Source organism: Megalobrama amblycephala, linkage group LG20, assembly GCF_018812025.1.
Source record: "Megalobrama amblycephala isolate DHTTF-2021 linkage group LG20, ASM1881202v1, whole genome shotgun sequence".
In the NCBI taxonomy this organism is placed as follows: Eukaryota; Metazoa; Chordata; class Actinopteri; order Cypriniformes; family Xenocyprididae; genus Megalobrama; species Megalobrama amblycephala.
The window spans coordinates 21,420,850-21,435,301 of record NC_063063.1 but is presented as its reverse complement, the minus strand read 5'-3'; the positions used below and the strand labels follow the sequence as shown (position 1 = coordinate 21,435,301).

The 14,452-nt window shown below is 35.8% G+C and overlaps 1 protein-coding gene across 49 annotated transcripts in view; it reads left to right on the top strand.

Moving 5' to 3' along the window:
• Window positions 1–14,452, top strand: part of ablim1b (actin binding LIM protein 1b) — a 112,813-nt gene that overhangs the window by 93,464 nt on the left and 4,897 nt on the right. For 10 of the 49 annotated variants that reach the window (XM_048171473.1, XM_048171494.1, XM_048171483.1 and 7 more), the window contains 13 exons: window positions 1,723–1,758; window positions 1,894–2,023; window positions 2,233–2,325; window positions 2,662–2,676; window positions 5,317–5,409; window positions 5,708–5,755; window positions 7,903–8,100; window positions 8,594–8,679; window positions 9,086–9,209; window positions 9,298–9,356; window positions 13,456–13,516; window positions 13,624–13,631; window positions 14,008–14,082. In XM_048171473.1, coding sequence (XP_048027430.1) covers window positions 1,723–1,758; window positions 1,894–2,023; window positions 2,233–2,325; window positions 2,662–2,676; window positions 5,317–5,409; window positions 5,708–5,755; window positions 7,903–8,100; window positions 8,594–8,679; window positions 9,086–9,209; window positions 9,298–9,356; window positions 13,456–13,516; window positions 13,624–13,631; window positions 14,008–14,082 — 1,026 coding nt within the window. The remainder of the gene's footprint in view (window positions 1–1,722; window positions 1,759–1,893; window positions 2,024–2,232; window positions 2,326–2,661; window positions 2,677–5,316; window positions 5,410–5,707; window positions 5,756–7,902; window positions 8,101–8,593; window positions 8,680–9,085; window positions 9,210–9,297; window positions 9,357–13,455; window positions 13,517–13,623; window positions 13,632–14,007; window positions 14,083–14,452) is intronic. The other 39 variants (XM_048171500.1, XM_048171492.1, XM_048171523.1 and 36 more) reach the window with 25 other exon arrangements.

The following is a 14,452-nucleotide window of genomic DNA, read 5'->3' as shown; positions in this document are numbered from 1 at the left end:
TTAGGAGTAGGGAAAGTGTAGGGGGATAGAATATACAGTTTGTACAGTATAAAAACCATTAAGTCTATGAAGAATTGTCGTGTGTGTTCAAAAGTTTGGGGTCGGTATGATTTTTTCTCAAAGAAATGAATATTAGATGCATTAAATTGATCAAAAATGACAGTAAAGACTTCAGGTCGCGCTATTATAAAAAGTTAATATTTTAAATAAATAAAGTTCTTTTGAACTTTCTATTCATCAAAGAATCTTAAATATTTCTTAAAAAAGAAATATTAAGCAGCACAACTGTTTTCAACATTGATAATAAAAATTAATGTTTCTTAAGCACCAAATCAGCATATTAAAGGTGCAATATGTAATAATTTTGCAGTAGGCCAGTGTTATATATTTTGTTCAGTTGAGTACTTACAACATCCCAAATGTTTGCAACTATTTGTAAATCATGAGAAAATTGCAATTTTAACCAAGGCTCCGGGACGTGTGAGGAGTCGCCTGTCAATGGCGTCATACCCGCGTTACCCTCGGTTTCCGGTTTTATTTTGTAGAAACCATGGAAACACCAAAGACGTTTTAATATATTACACGTTTTAATAGACAAGGGAACAACTGTTTTGATATATTTCAGAAAACGAATTATTGTTATATAGCTCAACACGTTTAGTCTTATTGTTTAAATCTAATTTTACCATGTACCATGCTTTACCATGCCTCAGAGAAAAGCACTATTTTGTCAAGTAGCTAACATAGCATAATCAGATGCAGCTTTATTTTTAGTAACAGTAATACAGATTTTCTCCATCATACAATATGTTTTAAAATTAATTGCATGCCATTTATCAACACAAGCCATCCAGCATTTATTGTGATATTCTAAAATCGATCTAACTTACTGCAGTGTCTCACAGCAGCCGCCGAGCGAACGCACAGAGTAACGTTATAACATCATTTTCAACACACTCAAATGTATCTAATATGATAAACAGAGCTGCGTTACCTCATACTCTGACCGGAAACTCGACGCCGGCGACTGTGGCATAATAAAAGTTCTGCTGCTCGTGAGGCGTGTGTTGCGCAATCACTCCAGCGGCCTCGTTCAGCTCCCACAACACTTGGTCCTGCTCTGCTTCATACTACAGTAACGTTAATAATCGAATCCATGAACACGATTTCTTCCCGAGTCCTATGCCGATTCTTTTGCACCGTCCGTTGAGGTGAAGACCACATGTCCCAAGATTCCACGCTCAAACTTAGCGTCATCAAGCTACCTTTGTTTTGAATAGGCCTCTTGCAAACAGAATTCTTACATACTGCGCCTTTAAAAAATTACTCCTGAAGGATCACGTGACACTGAAGACTGGAGTAATGGCTGCTGAAAATGCTTTTATAATTCGTTTTTTAAATTCTAATAATAATTCACAATATTGCTGTTTTACTGTATTTTTGATCAATTAAATGCAGGAGACTTCATCCAAAACTTTTGACTTTGAGGTGAACATTTCTTGACAGTTTTGTGATATTCACTCATCTAACAACTTACCTAATATCCAAAGCCACTCTGACCTTAAAAAGCCTAATCACAGTGGCATGATTTAACTTTCCTATTCCTAATCCAATTTTTTTGGTTTTCTGACCTGCTCTATCTAGCATACAGTCTCCTCTCCACATTTTAGTGCAAATTCTGATGCATCCTTAAATAGAGCTCTTATTCCTGTTATGTTTCAGTCTCCAAGGACACTGTCTCCCACCCCGTCTGCTGAGGTTAGAGGCTATTTTATTACAGTATAGCCAATAGTACATGTCATTAACCATGTCTTAAAACATTTAGTAATGTGAATGTGTATGATATTTTGAACCTTCACATGTTATGTTATGTTGTGTGTGTATGCACGGTAGGGCTGCTATGACATGAGGGAGCGCATCATTCAGAGATCCACCAGTCAGGGCTCCATCGGCTCTCCGGTCTACCACCGCCATAACTACATACCCCCCCTTTCAAAGTCACCCCAGCACTTCCACAGACCAGGTGAGTCAAATGAAATGATCCAAATCCTCCCTCCATAGGATTCCAGCAGAGTGTATGGATGAGCGAGATCTCCTTGTGGCCTCGCATGGCCTTTTCTTGCTTTCCGTTTCCTCCTGAGCTTTTTTCCTTCCTCTGCTCATGTGTGCTCCTTCCGTCCTCTTTTTTCCTTCGTTCTACTCCTCTGTTCCTCTTCCCTGAGCGGCTGGCAGGAATGCTGAAGCTCTGCTCCTCTTTGCGCACCAGCAACAGCGACACACGCCCTACCTCCCCCTTCCGACATCACTTCCTCCCCCATAACAAAGGTAAGGCCTCTCCACCCCCGTTGCCCGACCTCTTCGTCTCATTCTCAGTTTCAGTATCGTTCCGTATATACAAATCCACCTCCCTCCTCTGATTCAGGCCTGCTGAAATGTCTTGAATGTGAGAACTGATTTTTTTTTTTAGCTTGTAAAGCTGTGCTTTTGGCAGCCCTGAAATTCACAAGTCTTGGACTTGAAATGCTTGAATGGCACTCTTATGAGCTCAAGGGCTGCGTTTGATCTGTAGATGCAACTGAAGCACATGTAATTGCAAGTTGCTAATGCACAGTTTACTAATCACATGCTCATGTGTGTAATGTCCCTCTGTCCTCTCCACAGATTCTTTCTGCATAGGTATGTCTTGGCTTCATGGCTGTTGTTGAGGCAGTTCAGATGCATGCTGGTCCTGTGTTTTGACTATTCAGAATTAGATTCATTTGATGACAGTTTATTAACCAACATTTAACCAAGTCACTGTGACATTACCAGTGTTGGGGAAAATCGCATTACAAGTAAGGCAAGATATGTAATCGGATTACTTTTTTCAAGTAACTAGTAAAGTATCGTGTTACCAAATATCTGAGTTACTTTTTTCAAATAAGTAATGTAAGTTACTTTGTTTTCCCATTTACTGACTGATACCTCTCCTGTAACCATGTTGAGAGAAATCGGGAGTCCAGAGGTGTTGTGTGCGCTGTGTAAACAGGATGATTATTCTAGACTTGTTTTAGACTAAATGTGAGTCCTATTCCTCTATATTCCAGAATGGCAGCACAGCTGGCTTGTTTGAACTGCGCCCTCTACTGTATAGGCGTGAATTCGCATTTCCTTCAGCCTAAAGGCCTGTTCACACCGGGACGAATATCGCGCACGATTTTCGCCGACGTTTAACGCCTCGTGACTAAACAACGGGCGCCAATGTGAGTGTGCACACCGACGCGAAAAACATAAGGCATAAAAGCGTCATTTTTAAAAAAATGCCTCGGGTTCGTTTTTTTGGTTTGAAAAAAAAAAACCCCGAAAAAAAAAAAAGTTAAAAACTGGCCGACCAATGAGATTGGCGCTTTTGTTCACGTGCCTGGAGCTGCTGAAGTTACAGTAAAACACGACTTGGTGGCGCTCAAGCACAAAACGGTCTTGCCGAGCACACAAGACGACGAAGAGAAAGTAAGTAGACGAGGAAGACCCCTACAAACTATCCCTGCATCTCAAACAGCTCCCTAGCTTCCTAGGTCGTGTATCAGTATACCATGTAAATGAATGTGGCCGACTCCCTGATCAGTGCCCTGACTAGTGAAGTAGAGAGCTGATTGAGACGCACACTATGGGTGCTCTGCCACAGATGTGTATTATTTCTGTATTTTTACTTTTTTTTTTATTTTACATTCAAGAAATATAGTTGAGAATGTCTGTTTCATAAATATGTTTATTTACACTACCGTTCACTTGCACTACTGTCATTGTGACTTATTTGCACTACCGTTTCTGACTATACTGTATATATATATATATATATATATATATATATATATATATATATATATATATATATATAATGTAGGCCTATGCCATTTTATATATGCATTTTTTTTTATCTTCTTTAACTTTATTAATATCATATGTTTAATTGCACTACCGTTAAGCACAAGCGCCACATACTGTCAGGGAGTGAATTTGCACTTTCACTTGGCGCATCGCCGGTGAAAATCGCTTGGGTGTGAACACAAAAAACGTCTCGAAAAACGCTGACGATAAACGCGTGCGATATTCGTCCCGGTGTGTACGGGCCTTAAGACTTATTCATTTCACCTTTGGTGTGAAACGGCCTTTACATTTGACAAAAATAGGACTTTTTTGTTTTTAGAAAAAAAACAAACAAACAAACAGCCAAGACGAGAAAAGTAACGCAAAAGTAACGTAACTCATTACTTTCCATAAAAAGTAACTAAGTAATGCAATTAGTTACCTTTTTAGGGAGTAACGCAATATTGTCATGCATTCATTTTAAAAGTAACTTTCCCCAACACTGGACATTACTAATATTCTTATACTAATAACTCTGTTCCAAAATCTAGTGAGCTGTCTTGCTGTTTACTGCCTACATAGGCAGCTGTCTTCTAAGGTTGCATCCTAACTGAAATGAAACTTGTGTTTTAAAACACTCAGCATAACCTGTAATTCTGCATAATTCAGTTGTTTTTATTATTATTATTATTATTATTACTGAGGATATGCTTGATTGTCATGAAAATATATGAATGAATATCACAAAACTGTCAAGAAATGTTCAACTCAAAATTTAAAGAACAAAATAAGAAATTAGATAATTGCACAAAAAGCATAGCCGCGAAAGTGTTTATGCAATACAGTAAGAACACAATAAGTACATTGTACTTATTTTTTGATGTAAGTACATATTAGTTAATGACACCTAATATAAAGTGGGACCACTACTTATTTGGAGTGCATTGTGGGATTGCCTTCTCCGTGAAGGGTGTATATAGGCAAAATAGATGCATGCCTTGTTGTAACAGCAGGAGAGCACACGCTGTCTATGTAGGCAGCCCGCTATTTTTTTGGAACGTGTATATGTCGCATGCTTGTTTCCTCATATAGGCAAAAACTAGCCCTTTAAAGGATATTCAGTCATATCGCATCAGACACAATGGCTTCCTAACAGTGTGAATTTTATGTGTACCTTATGACTGTGGTGGTGAATGATACCATGTTCATGACTGTGAAGTATTTGCATGCTGCTTTCCTGAGCCATTCCTCTCTTTCCATCTGTCTGTCCTTCAAAACCTGTTCTCTTTCGTGGGGCCGACCCGCACTGATCCAGTCCGTCTCTCTGTCACCTCTCTGTTGAAGCCCTTTTCTGTTCGTCCATCTTTCCGTCAGTGAAGATTTATTCCGGCATTATTCTCTTTCTTTTCTTCTTTTCTTCTTTTTTTGTTCTTTTCTTTCTCCCGCTTATTCTGCTCTTCTTGTTTGGAGGCACTGAGCCATCCAGTGGCCGGAGTTCTCCCCTTTCCTCTCGGCCGGCCACCCCGACCCTCTCTCTGACCCCTAAACATTTCCACATCCCAGGTAGGAGCTGGAGCATCATCTCCCTGTTTTTCTTCTCTAGAGTTTTTCTGCTCTGTCTCTCTCCCTCCATTCTGCATTTATGCTTTTTCTTATTTATTGTTTTTTAATGGTAGATTTTGATGACCTCTTATGCTGAGTACATGTACTGCCACATATAATTCAGAAATTTTGGTCATACTTTATATGCATCGCTTTTCCCCAAATCATTGTCATAACTGGTTGATTGGAGCATTTTATTTGAGACTAAGACTGCAATAAAAATGTTATTAAAACTAGATCTTTATTTTCTAATTCACAGACCAAGGCATTAACATGTATAGAAAACCACCAATCTACAAACAGCATGGTATGGTTGTTTATCTATCTATCTATCTATCTATCTATCTATCTATCTATCTATCTATCTATCTATCTATCTATCTATCTATCTATCTATCTATCTATCTATCTATCTATCTATCTATCTATCTATCTGTCTCTATCTATCTATCTATCTATCTATCTATCTATCTATCTATCTATCTATCTATCTATCTATCTATCTATCTATCTATCTATCTATCTATCTATCTATCTATCCATCTCTGTCTTTATCTATCTATCTATCTATCTATCTATCTATCCATCTCTATCTATCTATCTATCTATCTATCTATCTATCTATCTATCTATCCATCTCTGTCTTTATCTATCTATCTATCTATCTATCTATCTATCCATCTGTCTGTATCTATCTATCTATCTATCTATCTATCTATCTATCTATCCATCTCTGTCTTTATCTATCTATCTATCTATCTATCTATCCATCTGTCTTTATCTATCTATCTATCTATCTATCTATCTATCTATCTCTGTCTTTATCTATCTATCCATCTCTGTCTTTATCTATCTATCTATCTATCTATCTATCTATCTATCTATCTATCCATCTCTGTCTTTATCTATCTATCTATCTATCTATCTATCTTTATCTATCTATCTATCTATCTATCCATCTCTGTCTTTATCTATCTATCTATCTATCTATCTATCTATCTATCTATCTATCTATCTATCTATCTATCTATCTATCTATCTCTGTCTTTATCTATCTATCCATCTCTGTCTTTATCTATCTATCTATCTATCTATCTATCTATCTATCTATCTATCTCTGTCTTTATCTATCTATCTATCTATCTATCTATCTATCTATCTATCTATCTATCTATCTCTGTCTTTATCTATCTATCTATCTATCTATCTATCTATCTATCTATCCATATCTGTCTTTATCTATCTATCTATCTATCTATCTATCTATCTATCTATCTATCTATCTATCTATCTATCTATCTATCTCTGTCTATCTATCTATCTATCTATCTATCTATCCATCTCTGTCTTTATCTATCTATCTATCTATCTATCTATCTATCTATCTATCCATCTCTGTCTTTATCTATCTATCTATCTATCTATCTATCTATCTATCTATCTATCTATCTATCTATCTATCTATCCATCTCTGTCTTTATCTATCTATCTATCTATCCATCTCTGTCTTTATCTATCTATCTATCTATCTATCTATCTATCTATCTATCTATCTATCTATCTATCTATCTATCTATCTCTGTCTATCTATCTATCTATCTATCTATCTATCTATCTCTGTCTTTATCTATCTATCTATCTATCTATCTATCTATCTATCTATCTGTCTATCATCTCATAAAACATTTTTGGTGACAGTCATTATGGTGTGTGCGCAAGCATGATTTCTGACTATTATTTTTAATATTTATGTATGTTTGTTTATGTGTGTTGACTCCATCCATCCATTAATTTGTGGTTATGATGTTATGATCACATCCTGTATTTACATGTAAGTACCATTTGACATCATAAACTTTTCTCATCTCGGAGACTTCCTTTTTCTTTATTTATTGCTTCCTCACAAGCGACTCGCCCACGACAAGATACTAAAATACTCTTCTTTAACAGCCGCCGTAAAACTTTGATTCTGCCTTTTCACTGCATGGAGTTATAGCCTGCCAGATCCCATAACAAATTCACTGACACCTCAAATGGCTCTGCTTTGGTCTATATCTTGCATTCTCTATAAATCTACACATAGTTTAAAAAAAAAACCGATTGGCACCTTTTGAACAGTTCTGCCATTTACTGGTTTCAAACTACAGTTTATACATTTTCTGCTTGCTTAATATAATAAAAATCTATACATTTGCAAACAGTAGCATGTGTGCTCTATCCACTTTATACAGTCCTTTATTATATGCAGTACTGGCCATTGACATTCAAAGCATTTGATACTATCTTTGAATACACCCTATTGGTGTTTTACTAAAAAAAGGCTAGATAAATAAAAAAAAATACATATACAATATTTTAACAATTTTTCAGAATATTTAATTTACATGTTTACATATAAAAATTCTTGTAATGTCATGCTTTGAACTGATTGTCCAGCACTGCACTTATTGAAAGCCTATGAGAGGCCGTCACTGATAGTGCAGTTCCCCCAAAATACCGATTCAGATCCAGCTGCCCTGGCAGCCCAAAGCAAGTCTGCTGATGACATCATCAAATCATCCAAGTTCCCTGCTGCCCATGCCCCTCGGCCAGACGAAACCGCAAAGATCGAGACCGACTACTGGCCGTGTCCGCCGTCCCTCGCTGCTTTAGGTAACCCTGCAGTAACCAAAAACTAATGGAAGCCTTTTGTGAATTAAATGATGCTCTCAATACAATGTGTATGAAGAACTCTTGGATTGCTGATGGTAAATTTAGCCTGTTATTTCCTTCGGGTTACCCCTAGACCCCGCTGTGATGGCAGTAAATCCAAAGAACACAATAGATGGCTTTACATACAGACACAAAGATTTGCCAACACTAATAAATCCAAGACATTTCCAATCAAAAAAATCATTACACCACTCAGTCTGATCATGTTTTTATTGTTATTTTTATTCATGATGGTTTTATATTATTATTTATTCAAGTGATGCTGTCATTTTTCTTCCATTGCTTTGTTTCCATGTGTATAACTGAACTCAGAGGATCCGTTTGAAGGTCGCCATGGGTACAATGACATGACAATATTGCATTCATCTCAAGATTTTTTCTTTGTTTCTTTTTGGTTTTATTTGAAAATCCTTTCCTGGTTCGGGACGTACAGGCTCAGATGGGAGGAGTCGGTCACGGGACGAAGAAGAGGAAGAGCAACTAAAGCGCAGACAACTTCAGGAAGAACATCTCAGCAAGGTCAAGAGCGTATTAATGCTTACACATTGCTTGTGTCATTTTTTTAGTCAAAGCAAGCAACCACTTATGCATAAACAGTATGTGCCAAATTATGCTCCATTGCATAGCATTATTTACACACGCTGTCTGAATCGATTTATCACCCAAAATCACTGAAATTATTACGCATCAGACATACCTAAATGGCATGTTTGCACTGAAAAGAATAACAATGACTTCATTTAAACAACACACAGTGCATCTGTTTAAGAGATTTTGGGGTGTTACACTACAAAAAAATTAATTTTCTTACTCAGTATTTTTTGACTTGCTTTCCAGTTCAAATAACTAAACACTCTTAAATCAAGATACATTTACTTGAGATTCAAAATGACTTATATTAAGTCTTCACTGTATTTAACTGCAGATCCAGTCTGGACTTGGGAAGCTCATTCTGAAGGAGGAGATGGAAAAGGAGATGAACAGAGAGAGATACGTACGAAGTGTGGCCGCCCAGCGTTTTGACTCCCAATACGCTAACTGTACCACAGGTATAATGCCACATAACTTTGAAAACAAGCACAACAAATAAAGCTTTAATCTGGCATTAAGTATACAAAAGTATTCTGTCCTCTGTAGACTCCCAAACAGTTAAAACATCATCTCTGCCTGGATACGGACGAAATGGCCTCCATCGGGTAAGTCTCAGCCATTCATCTGTTATTTACCTTTATTTAATAAATCGATGCAAAACTACCCAATTCACCAAAAAAAAAAAAAAAAAAAAAAAAAAAACTCACCAACAAGGCTGCATTGAATTGAAAATGCAAAAAAACTAGCAATATTGTGGAAAATTATTACATTTTACAATAACTTTTTTAATGTATTTTATTAAAGGATTTGTCCACTTTTAAATAAACTTTTCCTGATAATTTACTCAACCCCATGTCATCCAAGATGTTCATGTCTTTCTTTCTTCAGTCGAAAAGAAATTAAGATTTTTGATGAAAACATTCCAGGATTTTTCTCTATATAGTGGACTTCAATGGGCACCAAACAGTTGAAGGTCAAAATTAGTTTCACTGCAGCTTCAAATTGTTCTACATGATCCCAGACGAGAAATAATGGTCTTATCTAGAGAAACAATCACTCATTTTCTAAAAAAAAAAAAAATTTTTATACATTTTAACCATAAATGCTCATCTTGAACTAGCTCTCTTCTTCTTCTTCTCTATTAGAATTCCGGCAGTGTAGACACTGCTAAGTGTATCACTGCCCTCCACAGGTCAAAGTTTGAAGTAATTTTATATGCAATATGCTAGTGCAAGTATATAACAATTAGTTCAAACTTTGATCTGTGGAGGGCAGTAATACACTTAGCAGTGTCTACACTGCCGGAATTCAAAGATGAGCATTTCTGGTTAAAATGTATAAAATTGTAATTTTTTTTTAGAAAATGAGTGATTGTTTCTCTAGATAAGACCATTATTTCTCGTCTGGGATCGTGTAGAACAATTTGAAGCTGCAGTGAAACTAATTTTGACCTTCAACTGTTTGGTGCCCATTGAAGTCCAGTATATGGAGAAAAATCCTGGAATGTTTTCATCAAAAACCTTAATTTCTTTTCGACCGAAGAAAGAAAGACATGAACATCTTGGATGACATGGGGGTGAGTAAATTATCAGGAAAAGTTTATTTAAAAGTGGACTAATCCTTTAATGTCTTCAGTGTCACATGATCCTTCCGTAATCATTCTAATATGCTGATTTGGTGCTCAAGAAACATTTCAATTATAATCATTATATTATATTCATTATTATCATATTGAAAACAATTTATTCTGCTTAAATATTTTTGTGGAAACCATGATACACTTTAAAAGTTTGGGGTAAGTAAGATTTAAAGAAAAAAAGTAATGCAAAAAAGTCAGATCTTGGTGACACTACCTGAAAATGCTCAAGACAGCACTATATACTATTTGCACAGCCATTTGAAAAATACAGTAAAGTTACACATTACTGTATTTAGTGAGGTAACTGAGTACAAGACACTGAATATGTATGTTTCACATTTTTACTGCATATGCTCTTTGCAATTCTAATTTGTTCACAGCATTGTGCAAAAGAAAAAATACACCCTTATTTGCAACAAACATAAACTCCCTTTGGGTAGAGCTGTGCACAACTGTAAACAATATTGCAGTACATATGGCAAATCTTTACTGTAACACTACTGTACACTACAATACACTAAATGTGTGATGCAGTAAAGCTGTACGTCTAAATGTAAATTGTACAGTGACAAGTTCTTGTCCCACTGCAAGCTTCATGTATGACACGATGACAGTAGTGCAGTGCAGATTGTTTAGTGCTGAATTACTGTCCATTTATACACACCTGTTCTCCCAACGAAATGTTTGAATAATTGAATTTACAGTGGTTCTCCCAACATTTGGCTGCACCCTTCGACCAGCCTCAGCCATTGTGAGGCCGTGATTGACAACATGATCCACAATTGTAGCCCTGATTTCATCAGGGATCTGCCTATTGGCCTCTTCTTCCTCTTCCCCTGTTTTGTCCCCTTCCCCTTCTTCCCCGCACCCTTACCCCTCTTCCATGAGGCTGACCTTCCACTTCTGTGTCACAGTATTGTAGAAATGGTACACACTATGTCCTGCTTGGTTCGTATATGCTTGTAAAATGGGGGTTTATGGGATTCACCTCTGACAGTGACTGTAGAGAAGTGGCTTATCATTGGTTGCAACTAATGCTTCACACACCCCTTCTCATCAGTGAAAGTTGAGATTCACTTGAGAGAAATTGTTCAATTTAGGAGACATTTTCAGGAAAAAAAGATTTTAAAAAAATGTGTAAAATTTGCTTGACAGATTTTGACAACTAGTTCAACATTTTTGTATGTAATGACTCAAGCAATGAAATGAGGACTATTAGTTTTATATGGAATGACTATTCAGCATTCACAAGTATAGTTAATTTTGACTGACATGACATAAGCAAATGATAATGTTATAAACAGCAGAGAGTTGTATGAAAGCAATTGATGCATGTCCAAAAGCATTTGCAATTTGTTCGAAGGAATGAGAAACTGCTACTATGATGTGCACAAATGACTAAATGTTGTGGAGGTTGAACTAACTGTTGTGCAAATGTAAACAGTGGTGTGAGAAATGCACCATAGCGACTGAGAAAAACTGTAATTAATACTTTTATTCAGCAAGGATGCATTAAATCGATAAAAAGTGACAGTAAAGACATTTATAATTTTACAAAAGATTTATATTTCAAGTAAAAGCTGTTCATTGAACTTTCTATTCATCAAAGGCAAATGTTTCATGGTTTCCAAAAAACAATGCTGTTTCATGGTCTTCAACGCTGATAATAATAAAATGCATTATTAACCCTTATAGGGTCTTTGGGGTCTGCACAGACCCCAAACGACGTTTGCTCAAATAAAAACAAAAAGTTCTCTTTGTCCAAATGACATGAAACTTTGTACAGTTGTTAACACTTTCTAGATCTACAAAGGAAAAAAAAAATAGAGTGATATCTTGTTTTTATGTTAGTGTAAAAAAAGGGGTCACACTCAGGGTCTTCGGGGTCTCCACAGACCCCAGGCAACAAAATGTAATTTTGTAACAAAAGAATTGTTTTTTAAAAAACAAATGTAATTTTACTCTGTTTATTAATGTTTTTACTTCATATTTGTGCAGTTTTTGGAGGATTTGTCATATCTTTTAAATTTATATAAATAAATAAATAAATAAATAAATAAAACATTTTATACAAAAACAGCTTATTATGTAAAATGTACTAAAATTTACAAAATACTAAACTTTGACAAAAAGTAGCCTTTATTGTTATAATTGTGATTTCAGAATATTTAGATATGAATCCAACTGAAAAAAACTTATGAAAAGATGTCTTTCAATCAGTCAAATAGCACATAGCAAATAGTGGAGCTCTGCAGCATTTACTGGTAAAAATTATAGTTTTTTACTTTTATAACTGCATTTTCCAAAAGATGGGCAAAAATCTTACACTAAACCATGTCAAATTATCCATGTTATCCCCATGAATGAAATTTAGAAATGTGGGTCTTTTACTGTATAAAGTGAATTTTACATAAAAAGCTGTTTTTGTATAAAAACCTATTTAAAAAAATATTTGTTAATTTATTTATATAAATTTAGAAAATATGATAAATCCTCCAAAAACTGCACAAACATGGAGTAAAAACATTAATAAACAGTGTAAAATTACATTTGTTTAAAAAAAAAAAAAAAAAAAAGTATTTTGTTACAAAATTGCATTTTGTTGCCTGGGGTCTGTGGAGACCCCGAAGACCCTAAGTGTACTTCCCAAACGAAGACCGCACATTAGAATGATTTCTGAAGGATCATGTGAGACTGGAGAATACTGAAAGGCTGAAAGCTTTACCATCACAGGAATTGCATTTTAGAATATATTTAAATAGAAAATAGTTATCTTAAATTGTAAAAATATTTCACAACATTATTATTTTTACTGTATTTTTGATCAAATAAATGCTGCCTTGGTGAGCATACAGTAAGAGTCTTCTTTCAGGTCTTAATTTTTCAAATAATGCTTCCTTCATTAAAAAAAATTATACACATAAAGTGTGTGAAATATCAGTGACTTATTTCTGCAGTGCCCTGTTTTGGAACACTTGAGCATGTAAAATAAATTAGGCCAAATGGGCCAGTGTAACTTAAACTAAAGTGCATCTTGAATAAGTTTCTTTTGTCTGTGCTTCCAGCCTCAGTCTACAGAACTCTCTCAGTATAACAGTTATGGGGACGTGTGTGGAGGACAAAGAGGTAAATCGCAATGTTTCTAATACTGAAAATTCATCTAAAAACTGAAAAAAGGCTATTCTAATAATAAAGTAATATTTGGGAATTTTGTCTCTTTCTGATTCATACAGATTTCAAGGTATGTGGCTGACATGCAGTGTTTACTGAGCATGTGCATCAGCAGTCATACACATATGGAAGTCAAATCATGCTACATGTAACCGGAATGGCACTCATGCCCTCATTGCTATGCTTGTGTCTGAGTTTGAGCCATGGCCACGGGGAAAGACAAGAGCACAGTCAAGAGTTTGATACGTTAAATGCCCCCCCCCACCCGCCCTTAAGAACACGTCACATGGATAGTTGAGTTTCCACCTCCCACGAGAGAACTTGACACAGAGCAATAGCTGTTAGGAATTAGATCCAGACTATTTCCCAAGGTTCTGAATTTTTGAAAACAGTTTCTGCTTTCTTTTCTTATCATTGGCATCACGTGTATGTGTTTTGTTCTGTAGCCCACCCAAGATGCACAAGATTCCATTACAAGAATGGACAGGGGAATGTCTATGCCTAATATGTTGGAATATAAAGCAAGTATCCCAAATATTTTCAAATAACTATGTTTCTCTTCTCTCTTCCATCTCTAAATGCTTCTCTGTGTTGAATAAATAATCACCCCCCTCTCCCAAAACCAAGATTATTCATCAGTCAGGAGGACTGACTTATATTGGTCAGCGTGTGGAACGAAACTAGCATTACATCCATATGCTATGAAATTATGTCATTACATACTCTGTTTTAGCAATACATACTAGAGTTTCAAAATCATTCAGCCATTTTGAACTCCTGGTTCTTGTTAGTAAGGCTTCACAGTTGCATATGGTAATATTTTGTTAAAGTGGTTGCTGTAGTTACCCAGAAGCCTGATTCTCTTAGGACCGAACTAATAGTTACTGGCAA